This window comes from Conger conger, chromosome 11 (genome assembly GCF_963514075.1).
Source record: "Conger conger chromosome 11, fConCon1.1, whole genome shotgun sequence".
NCBI classification, from domain to species: Eukaryota; Metazoa; Chordata; class Actinopteri; order Anguilliformes; family Congridae; genus Conger; species Conger conger.
Window position 1 is genome coordinate 3,580,847 of NC_083770.1, and position 19,266 is coordinate 3,600,112.

Below are 19,266 nucleotides of genomic sequence, written 5' to 3' on the forward strand. Positions count from 1 at the left end.
TATGCGACCAGTGTTAGGGAGGGAGGGAGGGTGTAAAGATGGGCCTGGCTGACTGGAGCTCCCCCACATTCTAAGGAAAAACATAATCAGACCTATGAAAAAAAAAAAAAAACGCTGATTTAAAAAGGCTGATTGTGTGTGTGTGTGTTTCAGCTGCTACAGAGGATGTTGGAAGGGGAAATATAATTGCTCCTAAAAGTCTAAACAATGGTCTTAAATTATTTGGCAAAGTTTCTATCAATTTAAAAAGATATATGAAACTATAAAAGTGAAACGGTTAGACAGCAATAACATGCCAGATAAGTACGACGCTAACTTAATAAACCAGTGTACAGTATGAGGGCTACACTCATTACTTTCATGCTCCTTGGTTTCTCCCAGGATTTCTTCCCATTGTGGAGTTTACTCTGGCCACTGTTAGAGGGTTTCTCTCCCCTGAGGGAGTCGTTTACCTCATATGCTATTGGGGGCTTAAGGCTGATATGTTTAATTCTCTCCTGTGTTACTCTATGAAGTGTATTTGTGGACAGTCTTCTGTGAAAAGCGCTACACAAAAAATAAATGAATCTATATCCTTCATGGCACATAAACGTTTCCGACACTCACTCTCCCCTTCCTTCCTCTCAGAGCCTGTGGCCCCGTCGGCGGCCCCCGAGGGCCCGGGGACAGACATCTCGGCCAGGGGCCCGGCCAGGTTGTCGATGCTGCTGGCGGCAGACAGGCAGGCGGGCGTGGAGGCGGGGGAGATGACGGAAGCGCTCACGACCGTGGCCTGGGGCTTCAGGCAGCTGGGGAGGGCCTCCGGGGGCATGGCGTCGATGAGGAGGGCTCTGATGTCATCAGCCTGCGACAGGGCGTGAACAGGGCATTTTACACTTCCCCAACCCCCTCTCTCAGCAGCTATGACCCAGAATCATGACCCTTTATGGTGCAAAATCACAAATGTGTGATCAGGATGCTTTGAACTGAACATTCCCATACTATACATGTATAGTGTACGAGTGTATAGTGTATGGGTGTTTATAGTGTATCTGTGTATAGTTGTATGTGTGTATAGTGAATGTGTGTGCATAGTGTATGAGTGTATAGCATATGGGTGTGTATAGTGTATGTGTGTGCAGAGTGTATGAGTGTATAGCGTATGGGTGTGTATAGTGTGTAGTGTATGTGTGTGCATAGTGTATGTGTGTATAGCATATGGGTGTGTATAGTGTGCAGTGTGTGTAGCGTATGAGTGTGTATAGTGTATAGTGTGTATAGTGTAGGTACCGTGGCCAGGTCCAGTGGGGTCTGGCCCTCCTGGTTCTTCATGGTGGGGTCCGGTGTGTGTAGTGTATGAGTGTATGAGTGTATAGCGTATGGGTGTGTATAGTGTATAGTGTAGGTACCGTGGCCAGGTCCAGTGGGGTCTGGCCCTCCTGGTTCTTCATGGTGGGGTCCGGTGTGTGTAGTGTATGAGTGTATAGCGTATGAGTGTGGGTACCGTGGCCAGGTCCAGTGGGGTCTGGCCCTCCTGGTTCTTCATGGTGGGGTCGGCTCCGTGGGCCAGCAGCAGGGCACACAGCTGTGTTCGGCCCTTCTGTGCGGCCTCGTGCAGCGGGGTGAAGGCCCACTTATCCGTGGCGTTGACGCAGGTGTTGAACTTTATCAGGAGGGCTGCGATGTCCACGTGCTGTAGGGCCGGAGAAAAGGGCTCAGCGATATTCATTAATCTAGAAAACATTCACCTAAACAAAATCACTGCTGCTGACACATCCTGCCAACACCACCACCCAGATCTATACGGCTGCAGCACACAGCCCGGGGACTGAGAGAGAGAGAGCGAGAGAGAGAGGGGGAGAGAGGGGGGAGCGAGAGAGACGGGGGGAGAGAATGAGAGAGGGAGAGAGGGAGATAGAGAGGCTGAAGTCTGAGATGAGGATGTGGCTGAAACAGCCGTCCAGGCTGTTATCACCCTGCCAGTAATCACATGGATTTGCTCATTAGCACAATTCTACTGCCAGGAGGTGAAACCAGACGGCTGAGTTGGTGGAAGAAACACTTTCTGACCCCTGGACGTCCCACCTCCAGTGCCTCTCTGATGTGCATTAACGCTAAAGGCCACGGTTTTTCACTTCCTAAACCGCCAAGCTCGTCCAGCAAGAGCATCCATTCCTGTACCCATAACAACCGCAGTTTATGAAGATTATGAAACCAAACTTAGCGCCTCTGTTATACGGGTTAAAATGGAGAAAGTAGATGGAGGATCCGGTGGGCACTCACGCCATAGGAGGCTGCATTGTGCAGCGGGATGAGTCCTCCTTTGTCCTGGGCGTTCACGTCTGCCCCGTGTGCCAGGAGGAACTCTGCCACCTCCAGGTTGTTGTAGCCAGCTGCAGAAACAACATGATTTACGTCACTGTGATGTTCCTCACAATGACACTGCGTTTGCAGGCCCGGGCTTTCTTAGGTGAGGCATGAAAATGTGGAACATGCTCTTGTCCTTGATCTGTACCACAACACTAATGATTTCATCCTGGACCGTCAGGTTTAAAGGTCAAAAGAGCAGCAAGGTCAATCGAATGCCATGGAATTGCCATTGTGAACGCTGGTCATTGTTACTGAAATATTTCATGGCAGGACTGCAGATTTACATTTTACATACTTTGTGTTTTTGTGTTTTCTACACAACCCCCCTGACCCACAGACTACACAACCCCCCTGACCCACAGACTACACAACCCCTCTTCTGCACTCTGAGGCAGTTGTTACAGGGAAGCATGGAGGGATGGAGGGATGGAGGGGTGCGAGAGAACAGAAAGGTGGATATTTAGGGCAAAGTTTAAACAAGATTGAATAATTTATTCACCCAAAACTCCCTTTCCCCCGACTAGACTGGGGGATGTTATATACTCCGCTTTAAATTATGCAAATCTTTGGATTTTTATTAATAACACAAGGAATCACCTGCTTTCACCGGAGGCAAGAACAAATTAATTTTTCAAATGGAACGGAAAGCTCATCATGTTCCTGGGTATACCTGTAATTGTAAATATATTATGATTATTTTATTAATAAACATTGTACTTTAAAAACTCGTTAAACTTTTCCTCTTGTATGAAAACTGCAAAGACATCAAAGGCACATTTAATGGAATTATTTTAAGTAAATTTAATTAAGCGCTTGTGTGGTACTATGGAGTCAGTAGAGGGTTCTGGGCTGTGTAATGAAGGATTATACCATCCTGGCACAACTAGGGCCTAAGGAAATACAACACTGAGCTGGGATAATTAACAGGAGCGATATCACTGCATGCATTAGCATAAAGATTGGATATTTTCAAAGTTCTTTAAAAAAAGCTGCGAGACATAGCGCCATTTAAACACAAGCTGACGTTTCAGTGCCAACTAGGGACGGGGCTTTTCAGTATCTTCATGTTTTGGTTAACAAGCGAAATTTAATCGATTAACCAAATAAAAACCTATTTTTAGAACGCTCGTAATGGGCTGTACAAGCATGATCTAATAGGCTGGACCACAGCCAAAACAATATAACTCTCTGTATAAGCATACTAATTGGATAATGTTGCTGCACAACAGAGGCAGTAAACTTCACCATTCATTTATGGTTGCACAAAGACAACATATGTCTATCGCGGTGTATCACTGGTTACGCGTCTCAGCGAAGGAACTAATTAAACAACACTTGGGCAGTTGCCAAATGGGTGTGCAACGATTTTATGTCCAGAGCATTTTTTGGGAAATAAAAACATTTAATCATTTGTGTGAGTACTAGGGGGGAACACTCGGACCTGGGAGCGACTTCATATCAACTGGCAAAACTAATAGCTTGAAATGGCCCGGCTTAGTTTAAACGGGAGGATCTGTCGAGGCTGGAAAGGTTGCAGTGCACTGACGAGCTTGTTGCCGGGTGACGGCATCATTAAACAAAGATCCTCTGAAGGCTTTCTGAGAGGACAGCCAGGGCTGCACTGCACAGACATGCCTTTGGAAATAGCCCCTCCAGCCTGGCGTAGCTCGAGAGCCCATTTACAGAGCATAGACCACAAAGGCAATCGGTAATAAAGGCCAGGACACTGGCATTAAAAACCAACAAATACAGGAGCGCAAAATCATCAGCCGCTGGAAAAGCATTTTCTTGGAGGTGATCTGGTCACAGCTTAAAAGCAGGCTGCACTTCAGACTGCCACACTTGTGACACACAACCACAAGGTGATTCAGAAAGTTTTTCCATACACAGACCTTTACTGGAAATGTTTTTACCGGGCATATGGACGCATTGGCAGCAAGATTAATAATGCCACTGCCCTTCTGTAGAGGTTCGTTCTCCAGCCAAACATGAGGCCGTTTGAACAGGTGCTACACCCGACACATCGGCTTGGTTCAGCGTTCTGGCTGCCGTGTTATACTGGGAATGTCACCCTGACACGTAGAAACTGGAAATCCTCCACATTACCACTGCCACTGCCACTGCCCACCTGAAACCGCCCATCTGCCAAGGGGGCAAAGGTACAAACTCCTCAGAAGTGAACTCCCCACTGATACCCAAAACTATTTTTTAATTTTTTAATGAAAATACTCGGTTACGGTAGTAGTTATAACAGCTCGCCAGGGCATGGAGAGTAAGCAGAGACCATTGGGGTGTTTTTTTTGTTGGTGTTGCATTCATTCCTATAGTAACAGAATATAGCGTTTGAAAGCATTAAAACTATTTTAAGATGCCATTACTTTAGCGACAACAGATCCTTATTTTGTAGAATGCTCATTTTTAGTGATATTGTCCTCCAATTTGAAAGGGAATTTGTCCAGTGTTGTGACTCAGCTCCATGGTGTTTCTAAGCACATCAGCCACAGCTACAATCATTTGTATCCAGTCAAAAATCAAAAGTCTTTTAAGTGAGGAAAAAAGCTTCACTTTCACTGTGTTTGAGCTCTTGGAAAGCAAACCCTAAGTTCGAGAACACTGACTTAGAATTTTAAACAACAAACTGGACTGGACACTGGACATAAAAGGGAGCTGAGCTGTGTTGAATGTCTGGCCTCTTGTCCTCATTCTGTTCTTAATTCCCATGTCGTAAATCTTCCAGATAAACACTGCCAACACAGTCCTGCACTCCTGAGATTGGGGGATCTTCCCCGCAGAGCCATCACCAGAAATTGGAAATGATCAACACAAACCGGCATTAGTGCTGCGTTAGCGCCACATTAGAGGGTAATTATTTTCTCTGCAAACACTCGCTGAGCCAAACCGAACTGAACCCGTCTGAACTAATCAAACTACTGTGTTGCAAATGATCACATTGAAATCCAGGCACTGGAACGGACACCCGGGCTGTTTGGACGTGCATATTTAAGCGAGATTCTTGCTTCCTCTCATTACCCGACTCTGAGTTTAAGAGACGATTAGCCGAATAGGCAAAGAATGCAGTGGGAGGGTGGACTCCCGGGTCCTAGGGTCCTCATTGCACTTGTTCCTGTGTTCGATCGGCACTTCATCGTATGTCGCTCTGGACAAGAATGTCTGCTGTAGTGTAATGTAGTGTAATGTAGTGTAATGTAATGTAGTGTAATGTAGTGGAGTGGAGTGTAGCGTAGTTATTGTAATGTAATGTAATGTAGTGTAATGTATGTGTGTAGTGTAATGTAGTGTAGTTATTGTAATGTAATGTAGTGTAATGTATGTATGTATGTAGTGTAGTGTAGTTATTGTAATGTAATGTAGTGTAATGTATGTGTGTAGTGTAGTGTAATGTAATGTAGTGTTGTGTGTAGTGTAATGTAATGTAATGTATGTGTAGTGTAGTGCAGTGTAATGCGTGTGTAGTGTAGTGTAATGTAATGTAATGTATGTGCGTAGTGTAGTGTAATGTAGTGTAATGTAGTAGTGTAATGTAATGTAATGTAATGTAAAAGACGTCAGTGGACACTGCGGCTCTGTGGAGTGACACAGTGAGGCTCCTGACCCAGGGCCAGTAATGTGCTGCGGATGAGAAGGTGTTTGGGGGCCGTACCGGCCAGGTGCAGGGGGGTGGAGGTTTGTGGGGGTACGGTCAGCGGGGCGTACTGGCCAGGTGCAGGGGGGTGGAGGTTTGTGGGTGTACGGTCACCGGGGCGTACTGGCCAGGTGCAGGGGGGTGGAGGTTTGTGGGGGTACGGTCAGCGGGGCGTACTGGCCAGGTGCAGGGGGGTGGAGATTTGTGGGAGTACGGTCAGTGGGGCGTACTGGCCAGGTGCAGGGGGGTGGAGGTTTGTGGGGGTACGGTCAGCGGGGCGTACCGGCCAGGTGCAGGGGGGTGGAGTTGCGCCCCTGGGTGTCCCTGCAGTTGATGTTCTCGGGGCTGCAGAGCTTCTGCACGCGGGCCAGGCAGCCCTTCTTGGCGGCGTCCAGCAGGGCGGCGTCGCCCCGCAGCAGGTCCTGGATGTCCGTGTCCCCCTCCTTCACCATGTCCAGCGGGGTGTTCCCGTCCCGGTTCTTCTTGGTGGGGTCGGCCCCGTGCTGCGGGGGGAGAGTGTGTGAGTGTGTGAGAGAGAGTGTGTGTGTGTATGTGTGCGTCAGCGGGGCCACGGGAGGAGACATGTCAGCGGGGAAGGGAGTGGCGCAGAATCGGGAGAAATGAGAGCAGAGGAGTCACAGCCTGGACAGATTACATACCACGCTTTTCAACATCTTTAGTGTGTTCTCATTAGTGTGACAAACAGAAATGTAAAATGCAATGACGTTTAAAACACTCAAAACAATACTGCACCTCTCAGTTTTTAATTGGGTGACTCGACAGCAATTGAAAGGGTCTGATCAGAAATGCCTGAAATGACCGAAATATTTTTGGACTGCATTCTGTGAGAACAAACACAGGAGTTTAATAAACCCCATAACTTTTCTGCGAACACCAGGTGACGCTTGGCCATAGCACGCGATTCGCAGGCATAGACCACGACTCGCATTTTGACATCGGGATAACCAACACCTGGGCCGGGTCCCTGCGTTCGGTCAGGGCGGGTCCCTGCGTTCGGTCAGGGCGGGTCCCTGTGTTCGGTCAGGCTGGGTCCCTGTGTTCGGTCAGGGCGGGTCCCTGCGTTCGGTCAGGGCGGGTCCCTGTGTTCGGTCAGGGCGGGTCCCTGTGTTCGGTCAGGCTGGGTCCCTGCGTTCGGTCAGGGCGGGTCCCTGTGTTCGGTCAGGGCGGGTCCCTGCGTTCGGTCAGGGCGGGTCCCTGTGTTCGGTCAGGGCGGGTCCCTGTGTTCGGTCAGGCTGGGTCCCTGCGTTCGGTCAGGGCGGGTCCCTGCGTTCGGTCAGGGCGGGTCCCTGTGTTCGGTCAGGGCGGGTCCCTGTGTTCGGTCAGGGCGGGTCCCTGTGTTCGGTCAGGGCGGGTCCCTGCGTTCGGTCAGGGCGGGTCCCTGTGTTCGGTCAGGCCGGGTCCCTGCGTTCGGTCAGGGCGGGTCCCTGTGTTCGGCCAGGCCGGGGGGCCTACCTTCAGCAGCAGCAGTGTGTGTGTGTGTCTGTAGGTGTGTTGGGGGTAGGTACCTTCAGCAGCAGCAGTGTGTGTGTGTGTCTGTAGGGGTGTTGGGGGTAGGTACCTTCAGCAGCAGCAGTGTGTGTGTGTGTGTGTGTCTGTAGGGGTGTTGGGGGTAGGTACCTTCAGCAGCAGCAGCAGTGTGTGTGTGTGTCTGTAGGTGTGTTGGGGGTAGGTACCTTCAGCAGCAGCAGTGTGTGTGTGTGTCTGTAGGGGTGTTGGGGGTAGGTACCTTCAGCAGCAGCAGTGTGTGTGTGTGTGTCTGTAGGTGTGTTGGGGGTAGGTACCTTCAGCAGCAGCAGTGTGTGTGTGTGTGTCTGTAGGTGTGTTGGGGGTAGGTACCTTCAGCAGCAGCAGTGTGTGTGTGTCTGTAGGGGTGTTGGGGGTAGGTACCTTCAGCAGCAGCAGTGTGTGTGTCTGTAGGTGTGTTGGGGGCAGGTACCTTCAGCAGCAGCAGTGTGTGTGTGTGTCTGTAGGTGTGTTGGGGGTAGGTACCTTCAGCAGCAGCAGTGTGTGTGTCTGTAGGTGTGTTGGGGGCAGGTACCTTCAGCAGCAGCAGTGTGTGTGTGTGTCTGTAGGGGTGTTGGGGGTAGGTACCTTCAGCAGCAGCAGTGTGTGTGTGTGTGTGTCTGTAGGTGTGTTGGGGGTAGGTACCTTCAGCAGCAGCAGTGTGTGTGTGTCTGTAGGGGTGTTGGGGGTAGGTACCTTCAGCAGCAGCAGTGTGTGTGTCTGTAGGTGTGTTGGGGGCAGGTACCTTCAGCAGCAGCAGTGTGTGTGTGTGTCTGTAGGTGTGTTGGGGGCAGGTACCTTCAGCAGCAGCAGTGTGTGTGTGTGTCTGTAGGGGTGTTGGGGGTAGGTACCTTCAGCAGCAGCAGTGTGTGTGTGTGTCTGTAGGGGTGTTGGGGGCAGGTACCTTCAGCAGCAGCAGTGTGTGTGTGTGTCTGTAGGTGTGTTGGGGGTAGGTACCTTCAGCAGCAGCAGTGTGTGTGTGTGTCTGTAGGGGTGTTGGGGGCAGGTACCTTCAGCAGCAGCAGTGTGTGTGTGTGTCTGTAGGGGTGTTGGGGGCAGGTACCTTCAGCAGCAGCAGTGTGTGTGTGTGTCTGTAGGTGTGTTGGGGGTAGGTACCTTCAGCAGCAGCAGTGTGTGTGTGTGTCTGTAGGGGTGTTGGGGGCAGGTACCTTCAGCAGCAGCAGTGTGTGTGTGTGTCTGTAGGGGTGTTGGGGGCAGGTACCTTCAGCAGCAGCAGTGTGTGTGTGTGTCTGTAGGGGTGTTGGGGGTAGGTACCTTCAGCAGCAGTTTGCAGATCTCGTATTTGCCCTTGGCTGCTGCCTCGTGCAGGGGGGTGAACTTCCACAGGTCGGCCACGTTGACGGAGGCCCCGTGCCGGACCAGCAGCTCGGCCACCTCATAGTGCCCGTAGGAGCAGGCGTTGTGCAGCGGGACCAGGCCCCTGGGGGGAGAGGGTACGGGCCAAAGTCAGCAAACTCGTTTCACCTGGGGCCACATGTCTCACAGCTAATGCTCTCTGGGCCAGAAATTAATAAAGAGCATGAATAAAGTACCCCTTTCCACAGTCTCACAAAACGCATACAAATAGGGCATTATTATAGCCAGCTCAGCTATTTTTAGATTTTATTAAAACTGGACGTTGAACCCTGTTAAAAATTTAACAAACAGCACCACCAGTCAAAATGCGCTAAAATTTCTAAAAACATGTTTTCATGTTTTCAGGTTATTGAGTGTAGACTGACGGGCAAAAATTGCTATTTTATCCATGAAATGTACAACAAAATAAGGTGCGAAAATGTGAAGGGGTCTGAATACTTTCTGAAGCCACTGTAGCTGGAGAGCTGACTGAGGTAAACCTGGAACATGGACAGCAGTGGGAAAAAAAAGAGCTGTTCCGGGTTTTAATCAGCACAGTTATCCAGCTAACTCCGTAATACTGCTCTGTGGGTTTTACTCAGTGCAGTTATCCAGCTAACTCAGTAATCCTGCTCTGTGGGTTTTACTCAGTGCAGTTATCCAGCTAACTCAGTAATCCTGCTCTGTGGGTTTTACTCAGTGCAGTTATCCAGCTAACTCAGTAATCCTGCTCTGTGGGTTTTACTCAGTGCAGTTATCCAGCTAACTCAGTAATCCTGCTCTGTGGGTTTTACTCAGTGCAGTTATCCAGCTAACTCAGTAATCCTGCTCTGTGGGTTTTACTCAGTGCAGTTATCCAGCTAACGCAGTAGTCCTGCTTCGTGGGATCAATGTACTGGAAAAATTTTTTTTTAGTTCTCAGCAAAATTTGGTGTTGACAAGGACAGGCCAAGCCATATCACAGCCGTAAGTTCCAGTGCATTGACGGCACCCTTGCGGGGACTTCAGGAAGCAGGACGAGCCGTCCTCAGCCCGGTCCCCAGACCGGTCCCCAGGGTAGCGCAGGTCACAGGGGGCAGGCACGCACCCCTTGTCTTTGGCGTGGACGTCGGCCCCGTGGTGCAGCAGGTACTCCACCACGCCCACGCGGTTGTACCCGGCCGCAAAGTGCAGCGGGGTGGAGTGGCGGCCCTCCAGGTCCCGGCAGTTCACATTCTGAGGGGAGCACAGCTGCTGTGGAACGGAAGGAGGTTAGATGAGCCAAAAGCACTGAATCACAACGACCATCAGACCTGGGACAAATACACAATCGCTTCGGATTCAAATACTTTTCTGTGTTTGGCTGATCCTGCCTGGTGCAACTGAGCCACCTTCGAGCACCAGAAGGTGGGGTTTGCAATTGTTGAGTGTATTTCATAGGTTCCAATCCACCAGATAAGGTCAGAAAAGGGTAGAAAAGTATTTGAATCCAAAACAATTAGGTATTTGACCCAGGACTTACCACCATATGACACATTTGGTGCTTTTCTTGTTCATTTTCCATTTTCTGATCCTACAGAGCCCTGTTCTGAAGACTCATCCGTTACCCCTACTCTGCCCCAGCCTTCAGTGAGGGTCCATCCCCTTTGTGTAACCAGTGAGAGCCTGACCACGGATCCCAGTCTAACAACGGCAAAGCTTAATGGTACATTAGGTAAGATTTTTGTGTTAAAATGTTGTTACAAGACCATTGTAAATCCCTTCCTATCACTGAAAAAGGGTCACTGACATGTTGACTGGGTTGAAAATGGGTTCTAATTGCCACAGACAATGGCGTTTCAACTTCAGCGCATTAACAGAGAAGGGGGAGGGACAAACAGTGTTGTGGTTTGTTGCCGCAATTCCTCTCTTGACCATTAGAAATGACCTATTGTACCTTTAAGCGAATTTCCAAAGTTGGAAAAAGAAAATGTGAATCAGTATGTTTGCAACTGTTTTGCGAATGTTCTGATGAGGGCACAACATGATTACACAATGAAGACTAGAGATCAGACAGAGATCCGGGGGGAGGGTCTCTGGGCCAGCTGCCCATTTTGGGGCTTTCTGGAGCAGAAGCATGTGACTTCGTTCCACGTGAAGTCATCACTCCATCACCCTTTTTCACACCTCTCCATCGTTTTACCAACGTTTCCACTTCGGCCAAGGGTAAAAACCTTTTTGCAATAATTTTCAGTTTTTTCTCACTCCAGACATTTATACTGCAGTTTGGTAATGCGCAAATTCTAATTATAAATAAAAACAGTCGGATGGGAACCCCACTAATGGGAAAAAGTGAAAGATTCACACTGCTTACCTTCACAGTGTCCAGGTCTCCGGCTTTGGCTGCTTCCAGGAGCCGGTAGTCTACATCAGAGTTGTGCACGGGAATGTTTTCTGAACAGAGAAGGAGGTAACATTACTAACCTGACCGCTGCGCAATCACTAATGGAATACCAATGTTCGCAGATGTTCGGATTATATACTGGGCTTTTCTCAAAGAGGGTCAGATTGAAACACCCATTCAAAGTCACTCTTTAGTGGGTTTTCATTAGTGTGAGAAACAAAAATGTAGAAAAACACTCAAAACAATACTCCACCTTTGAGTTTTTAATTGGGTGACCCGACAGCAATTGGAAGGGTCTGATCAGAAATACCTGGCATGACCGAAATACTTTTTCCTGCATTTCTTTTCCGTCAGAACAAAGCAGCAGGAGTTTAATTACTACTGGAGCTGAACTGAAACTAAACCTGACAGTTCTCCAGTGAACTGCCAACAGAACAGAATTAAGCGCCATCCCATTAAGCATCTGATAAAACATATGTGTACACATAATGGTAAATGGTAGGCATTTATATAGCGCATTTATCCAAATTGCTGTACAATTGATGCTTCTCATTCACTCATTCTCTCACACGCACACACACACACACACACACACACACACACACACACACACACACACACACAGACACAGACACAGACACACTCACACTCACACTCACACTCACACTCACACTCACACTCACACTCACACTCACACTCACACTCACACTCACACTCACACTCACACTCACACACACACTCACACTCACACACACACACACACACACACACACACACACACACACACACACACTCAGTACCGTTGAGGATCTGCTGCACGGCCTCGTTGCCCATCTGCGCGGCGGTGAAGCCCTGCAGGGAGACGATGGCGGGGTCGGCCCCGTAGCTCAGCAGCAGCCTGCAGGTCTGGAGGTGCCCCGCCAGGGCAGCTCTGTGTAGGGCCGTCTGCCCCAGTGTGTCCAGGGCATTCATCTGCAGCCACACGGGGAGGAGAGGGTGAGTGTGTGTGTGTGTGTGTGTGTGTGTGTCACACAGGGAGGAGTGAGTGAGTGTGTGTATCACACAGGGAGGAGTGAGTGTGTGTGTGTGTGTGTGTGAGTGTGTGTGTGTGTGTGTGTATGTGTGAGTGTGTGTGTATGTGTGTGTGTATGTGTGTGTGTGCGTGTCTGTATGTGTGTGTGTGCGTGTCTGTATGTGTGTGTGTGCGTGTCTGTATGTGTGTGTGTGCGTGTCTGTATGTGTGTGTGAGTGTGTGTGTTTTTTGTAGGGGGGTGAGGTTTGCGTATGGAGACTGCCATATGCCTTATCGGTCAAGTGGTTCTTGGATCTTCTCTTGCGTGAAGCCGGTGTAGGGAGGTGAGGACGAGCTTTATTGGGGTCAGGGGAGAGCTACAGCCTTTTCCTCCTCAAACCTCGACCCGAATCACAGCGAGTGAGGAAGAGGGATCTTAGGCCCGAAACATGGCCGACGCAAGTCCTGCCCAACGCAAGTCCTGCCCAATGCAAGTCCCGCCAACGCAAGTGGCTTCCTATTTTAAGCTGCCCCACTATCCAATGATAGACACTGCAGCTTGTGCGTGCATTAAGAATTTTAGACACGTTTTAGAATGCAACAACACGGGAAATTTACTTTGCAGCTGGAAGCGTCTCATTCATACAATGACAGTGAGGCAGGGTTAAGGACAGGAAAATCGACAACTAAGGTTTGGCGACGAACATATATTTCAAATATACCAGTAAATGTAGACCTGCATTTACAAAGGAAATGCACACACACAAACGCAGATTGTCGCACAGTGATGACATGGTCGTGTTCAGATTGTCGCACAGTGATGACATGGTCGTGTTGCGTCACCTTGGCCCCGTGCTTCTGCAGGCCTTCCATGAGGTCGTTGTGGGCTCTCTCCGCCACCACGTGCAGGGGGGTCAGCAAGCTGGAGAGAGAGGAGAGAGGGAGAGAGAGTGAGACGTGCAGCGAGGTCAGGGAGCTGGAGAGAGGGGAGAGAGAGTGGGGAGAGAGAGTGAGACGTGCAGGGGGGTCAGCAAGCTGGAGAGGGGGAGAGAGAGAGGGGAGAGAGAGTGGGGAGAGAGAGTGGGGAGACGTGGGGGAGACTTTGGGGAGACGTGGGGGAGAGTTTGGGGAGACGTGGGGGAGAGTTTGGGGAGACGTGGGGGAGAGTTTGGGGAGACGTGGGGGAGAGTTTGGGGAGACGTGGGGGAGAGTTTGGGGAGACGTGGGGGTGAGTTTGGGGAGACGTGGGGGTGACTCACTCTTTGTTCTTCTCGTTGACGTTGGCTCCTTTGCGCAGCAGCAGCTCGGCGACCTGCTTCCGCTTGGGGTGCGGGGACGCCACGGCGCAGTGCTGTGACAGAGAACCCCGGTCAAACCCACGTAACGCACAGCTCCGGTCAAACCCACGTAACGCTCGGCTCCGGTCAAACCCACGTAACGCACAGCTCCGGTCAAACCCACGTAACCCTCGGCTCCGGTCAAACCCACGTAACGCTCGGCTCCGGTCAAACCCACGTAACGCTCGGCTCCGGTCAAACCCACGTAACGCTCGGCTCCGGTCAAACCCACGTAACGCTTGGCTCCGGTCAAACCCACGTAACCCTCGGCTCCGGTCAAACCCACGTAACGCTCGGCTCCGGTCAAACCCACGTAACGCTCGGCTCCGGTCAAACCCACGTAACCCTCGGCTCCGGTCAAACCCACGTAACCCTCGGCTCCGGTCAAACCCACGTAACCCTCGGCTCCGGTCAAACCCACGTAACGCTCAGCTCCGGTCAAACCCACGTAACCCTCGGCTCCGGTCAAACCCACGTAACGCTCAGCTCCGGTCAAACCCACGTAACCCTCGGCTCCGGTCAAACCCACGTAACGCTCCTCGGCTCCGGTCAAACCCACGTAACGCTCGGCTCCGGTCAAACCCACGTAACGCTCGGCTCCGGTCAAACCCACGTAACGCTCGGCTCCGGTCAAACCCACGTAACCCTCGGCTCCGGTCAAACCCACGTAACGCTCAGCTCCGGTCAAACCCACGTAACGCTCAGCTCCGGTCAAACCCACGTAACGCTCGGCTCCGGTCAAACCCACGTAACCCTCGGCTCCGGTCAAACCCACGTAACGCTCCTCGGCTCCGGTCAAACCCACGTAACGCTCGGCTCCGGTCAAACCCATGTAACGCTCGGCTCCGGTCAAACCCACGTAACGCTCGGCTCCGGTCAAACCCACGTAACGCTTGGCTCCGGTCAAACCCACGTAACCCTCGGCTCCGGTCAAACCCACGTAACCCTCGGCTCCGGTCAAACCCACGTAACGCTCCTCGGCTCCGGTCAAACCCACGTAACGCTTGGCTCCGGTCAAACCCACGTAACGCACAGCTCCGGTCAAACCCACGTAACGCTCGGCTCCGGTCAAACCCACGTAACGCTTGGCTCCGGTCAAACCCACGTAACCCTCGGCTCCGGTCAAACCCACGTAACGCTCAGCTCCGGTCAAACCCACGTAACCCTCGGCTCCGGTCAAACCCACGTAACGCTCCTCGGCTCCGGTCAAACCCACGTAACGCTCGGCTCCGGTCAAACCCACGTAACGCACAGCTCCGGTCAAACCCACGTAACCCCCGGCTCCGGTCAAACCCACGTAACGCACGGCTCCGGTCAAACCCACGTAACCCTCGGCTCCGGTCAAACCCACGTAACGCTCCTCGGCTCCGGTCAAACCCACGTAACCCTCGGCTCCGGTCAAACCCATGTAACGCTTGGCTCCGGTCAAACCCACGTAACGCTTGGCTCCGGTCAAACACACGTAACGCTTGGCTCCGGTCAAACCCACGTAACGCTCCTCGGCTCCGGTCAAACCCACGTAACGCTCCTCGGCTCCGGTCAAACCCACGTAACCCTCGGCTCCGGTCAAACCTACGTAACGCTCCTCGGCTCCGGTCAAACCCACGTAACGCTTGGCTCCGGTCAAACCCACGTAACGCTCCTCGGCTCCGGTCAAACCCACGTAACGCTCCTCGGCTCCGGTCAAACCCACGTAACCCTCGACTCCGGTCAAACCCACGTAACCCTCGGCTCCAGTCAAACCCACGTAACGCTCAGCTCCGGTCAAACCCACGTAACGCTCCTCGGCTCCGGTCAAACCCACGTAACCCTCGGCTCCGGTCAAACCCATGTAACGCTTGGCTCCGGTCAAACCCACGTAACGCTTGGCTCCGGTCAAACACACGTAACGCTTGGCTCCGGTCAAACCCACGTAACGCTCCTCGGCTCCGGTCAAACCCACGTAACGCTCCTCGGCTCCGGTCAAACCCACGTAACCCTCGGCTCCGGTCAAACCTACGTAACGCTCCTCGGCTCCGGTCAAACCCACGTAACGCTTGGCTCCGGTCAAACCCACGTAACGCTCCTCGGCTCCGGTCAAACCCACGTAACGCTCCTCGGCTCCGGTCAAACCCACGTAACCCTCGACTCCGGTCAAACCCACGTAACCCTCGGCTCCAGTCAAACCCACGTAACGCTCAGCTCCGGTCAAACCCACGTAACGCTCCTCGGCTCCGGTCAAACCCACGTAACGCACAGCTCCGGTCAAACCCACGTAACCCTCGGCTCCGGTCAAACCCGCGCAACCCTTGGCTCGGCGACCAAGCAACGTGTGGTCTTCTGACCCTGCAGATCGCACATCAACTAAGCCATAGCAGCAGTGAGTACTTTTCATCATAATCCCAAAATAAACACCGGAGTCAGACCTGGGACAAGTATGTCATTCTCTTGGATTCAAATACTTTTTCTATGCTTTACTGAGCTTGTCTGGTGTACTGGCACCTATGAAATACTCTCAAAAAGTGCAAACCCCACCTTCTGGTCCGCTTGGTTGGCTCAATTGCAGCAGGCACAGAAGCGTATTTGAATCCAAAACAATGACATAATTTATAAAAACCTGTTTCTGGACCCAATGCGGAGCTGGTCAGTGTTCAGAGTAACAGCGAGGCATTGCTGGAAGAACACAGAACCCTCACCAGAGCGGTCTCATGGGACTGAGGGTGCTTGAAGTTGATGATCTCCAGAGCGAGGGTCTTCTTCACCTTCGCCATGTCCGCCTCCCGAGCCGCCTGCAGCAACGTGTGACCTTTGAACTCATCTGCGTGTGGAGAGAGGGGAGGGGCAGGTCGAGTCAGGAAGTTCTGCATTTCCTGGCAGGGATGTTCAGGTCAATACACAAAGCATGTGTGCACCAGGTCTGGACGAAACATACCTAAACCTAATGGCAACCTGATAATACTCACCTGTCATTAATAATATCTACATTTAATGACATTGTAATAATAATAATATATTATTTAGCTAACGCTTTTTATCTAAAACTTTTTACAATTGACTAGCCTAAGGTTTTGACCGCAACGGTCTAAGCGGTCACAAGAGTTCCGGGCGAAACGGTAACGGTCTCTTTACGAGTGAGTGTATAAGCATTTTCCTTATTTGTTCCGGTATGTTCCGGGCCTTTTGTGGTCGGCCACTCACAGGTGAGCCTCTCCTTCAGCTCAGGCGTGGGTGCCATGTCGACGGCGCTCTTCCCGTGGCAGTTGACGAGGGTGGGGTCGGCCCCGTGGCTGAGCAGCAGGGAGCACACCTCCACGCGGTTCTTGGAGGCGGCCTCGTGCAGCGGGGTGAACTGCCACAGGTCCATGGCGTTAACGCAGGCCCCGTGCTGCAGGGGGCGACAGAGGGAGGGAGGATGAAGACCGTGCGCTCAATCACGGGTCTCAACAGCCTCATTTAACCATTGTTCATTCTGTGGCCCAAGCAAAGCACTACTCTTACAACAGCCTCATTTAACCACTGTTCAGTCTGTGGCCCAAGCAAAGCACTACTCTTACAAAAGCCTCATTTAACCACTGTTCAGTCTGTGGCCCAAGCAAAGCACTACTCTTACAAAAGCCTCATTTAATCACTGTTCACTCCGTGGCCCAAGCAAAGCACTACTCTTACAACATCCTCATTTAATCACTGTTCTGCCTCTACCAAAGAGTTCTACACCAAAGACCCGCAGAAGAAAGCTGAATGAGGGTCAGGCTATGCAGGGACCGTCATGTAATGAATTGGCATTAACTAATGTAGTTGTTAACTAAGTAACTGCTGAGAAGTTATTCTGTACAGCTTTGTTTATGTTTCTGTACATCATTAATTCATGTTAACTACATTATTTATTGCCAAGTGACATTGGAATGAAAAAGCCAGTGTATTGGTTTACTAATGATACGTTTATCCTATGGCTTGCTACTATAGAAATATTAATGTAACTAATACCTATAATTAGTTGGTAGTCAAATGCATTCATTAATGAAAGGTTAATTTCATTCATGCGTTTGTAAGGATAATTTTCTTAATTGATTGTAAGGATAATTGTCCTAATTGATTCTTAATTTACAATGTGTGTTAACATAGAGATAATCACGTGATCAAAGATAACCTTTTATTATAATCCTTATTCCTATTAGACCACTTCTTTATTAAGTGTTAAAAGGGAGTCTTTGTCTCTCTCCCAGCAGGCAGATAGCCTTTCACCTAGATGTCTCTGCTTCACCCAGAAGGGGGTAGCTAGCACACTCCGGTTCTCATAGAAGGCCAAGGGCTAACAGTGAAGACAAAATACTGTTAACAGTAAAGACCAAATACTGATAAAAGTTAGCAGCCACCTGCGTGTATTTTTGTTTATGTTCCCCCCTCCCTTCTGGGGCAGTATGCTGAAAACTGTATTTAAGTCATACTGTGTGTATGTGCAAACTGAAGAACTATCAGAAAGCTGGTAGGCCTTCCACTCTCTTATTCTGTTTGATCAAATAAATGAGAAAGTTAAACTGAAGAATAGCTATTGTTGTGTTTTTACTGGATCGGTTTCATCAGTCCATGCTGTGATATATCCCCGCACACGTTATTCATGTATTAGTACATCATTCATTCATGTTAACAACTATATTAGTTTATGTCAATTCATGTAACCTTGGAAATGTATTATACAAAATATATATCTATATCGTGATGTTGATATGCTAATTTATATTTAGATGAATTTGATGTTTAAGGTTGGCTCTTTATGCTTTAAAATTAAATTGCATATTGTGGGCTAGTAAAAAAGTATCTGGGCAAGTACTACTAAATTTACTACACTAGCCTGTGGGGCTAGTATCAATCAGGGATTAAAGCAAGATAAATATCTGAGGCTGAAAAGTTGTCCAGGAGGAAATGTATACAATGCATTGAATTAAGTATTATATGAAATTAAAACTGCTCTGTGCCTGAAAGCAGGCATGGTGCCTGAGAACTTTAAGCCCTGACCAATAATTCACATCACAAAAACAGACCGTGGCCTAATTAAAACACTGCTCTGGATCAGACGATCAAGGCACTGCTCTTCAGACCAATTAGAATGGGGCTTGTTTAATCAAGACACTTTTCTCACACAAGTGAACCCTGCTGAAACCATATGCCAGGCAGCAGCAGCTGGAAAGGTCAACATGCACCGAAGCAGGGAAGAATATCATTCAAAAATAAATGTTGACACAAAGCTCGCAGTGAAAACCATATTTACAGTAGGTGAATATATAAATATAGCAGAAACAAGAAAAATAACAAAACACATCAAGCTGAAATGTAAATACAATTATTTCTAGCAATTTAAGGCACAATTAAAGCAATTAAGATTTAATTTGTGCGATAAAACCATGTAATGATTGAAGTAGCCTGTGTGGGGCAAGCCACACAACAAAATAACATGGTGCGTTGTTTTCAAGAAAAATGTTGTGACTTGCCATTTTGTTTCATTGATAATTTTACTATGTAAATGGTTCTTACCGAAGATCTAGTGACAGAATATATATAAAAAAATTTGTCAAAAAAAAGAAAGAAATCAACCAATCAAGATGCTAATATTTCTTAATGGAGATTTCAGAAATTCTTTCCCAGTTTTCTGTGATTTTCTTCAACTTTGACGTGACGGCTCCAAGATTCAGTCAATATTTAAAATACC

General features: G+C 49.7%; 1 protein-coding gene and 1 pseudogene across 3 annotated transcripts in view; one reads left to right on the top strand and one right to left on the bottom strand.

Annotated features, from left to right (window-relative positions):
* The window catches only part of LOC133140479 (dual specificity protein phosphatase 4-like), a 257,554-nt pseudogene that overhangs the window by 24,186 nt on the left and 214,102 nt on the right, over positions 1–19,266 (top strand).
* The window catches only part of tnksb (tankyrase, TRF1-interacting ankyrin-related ADP-ribose polymerase b), a 106,467-nt gene that overhangs the window by 9,483 nt on the left and 77,718 nt on the right, over positions 1–19,266 (bottom strand). For 2 of the 3 annotated variants that reach the window (XM_061259960.1, XM_061259957.1), the window contains 12 exons: positions 16,761–16,947; positions 16,259–16,380; positions 13,506–13,597; positions 13,090–13,168; positions 12,035–12,206; positions 11,205–11,284; positions 9,960–10,105; positions 8,792–8,957; positions 6,276–6,495; positions 2,263–2,372; positions 1,484–1,672; positions 607–844 (listed from right to left, as the gene is read on the bottom strand). In XM_061259960.1, coding sequence (XP_061115944.1) covers positions 607–844; positions 1,484–1,672; positions 2,263–2,372; positions 6,276–6,495; positions 8,792–8,957; positions 9,960–10,105; positions 11,205–11,284; positions 12,035–12,206; positions 13,090–13,168; positions 13,506–13,597; positions 16,259–16,380; positions 16,761–16,947 — 1,801 coding nt within the window. The remainder of the gene's footprint in view (positions 1–606; positions 845–1,483; positions 1,673–2,262; positions 2,373–6,275; positions 6,496–8,791; positions 8,958–9,959; positions 10,106–11,204; positions 11,285–12,034; positions 12,207–13,089; positions 13,169–13,505; positions 13,598–16,258; positions 16,381–16,760; positions 16,948–19,266) is intronic. The other variant, XM_061259959.1, reaches the window with a different exon arrangement.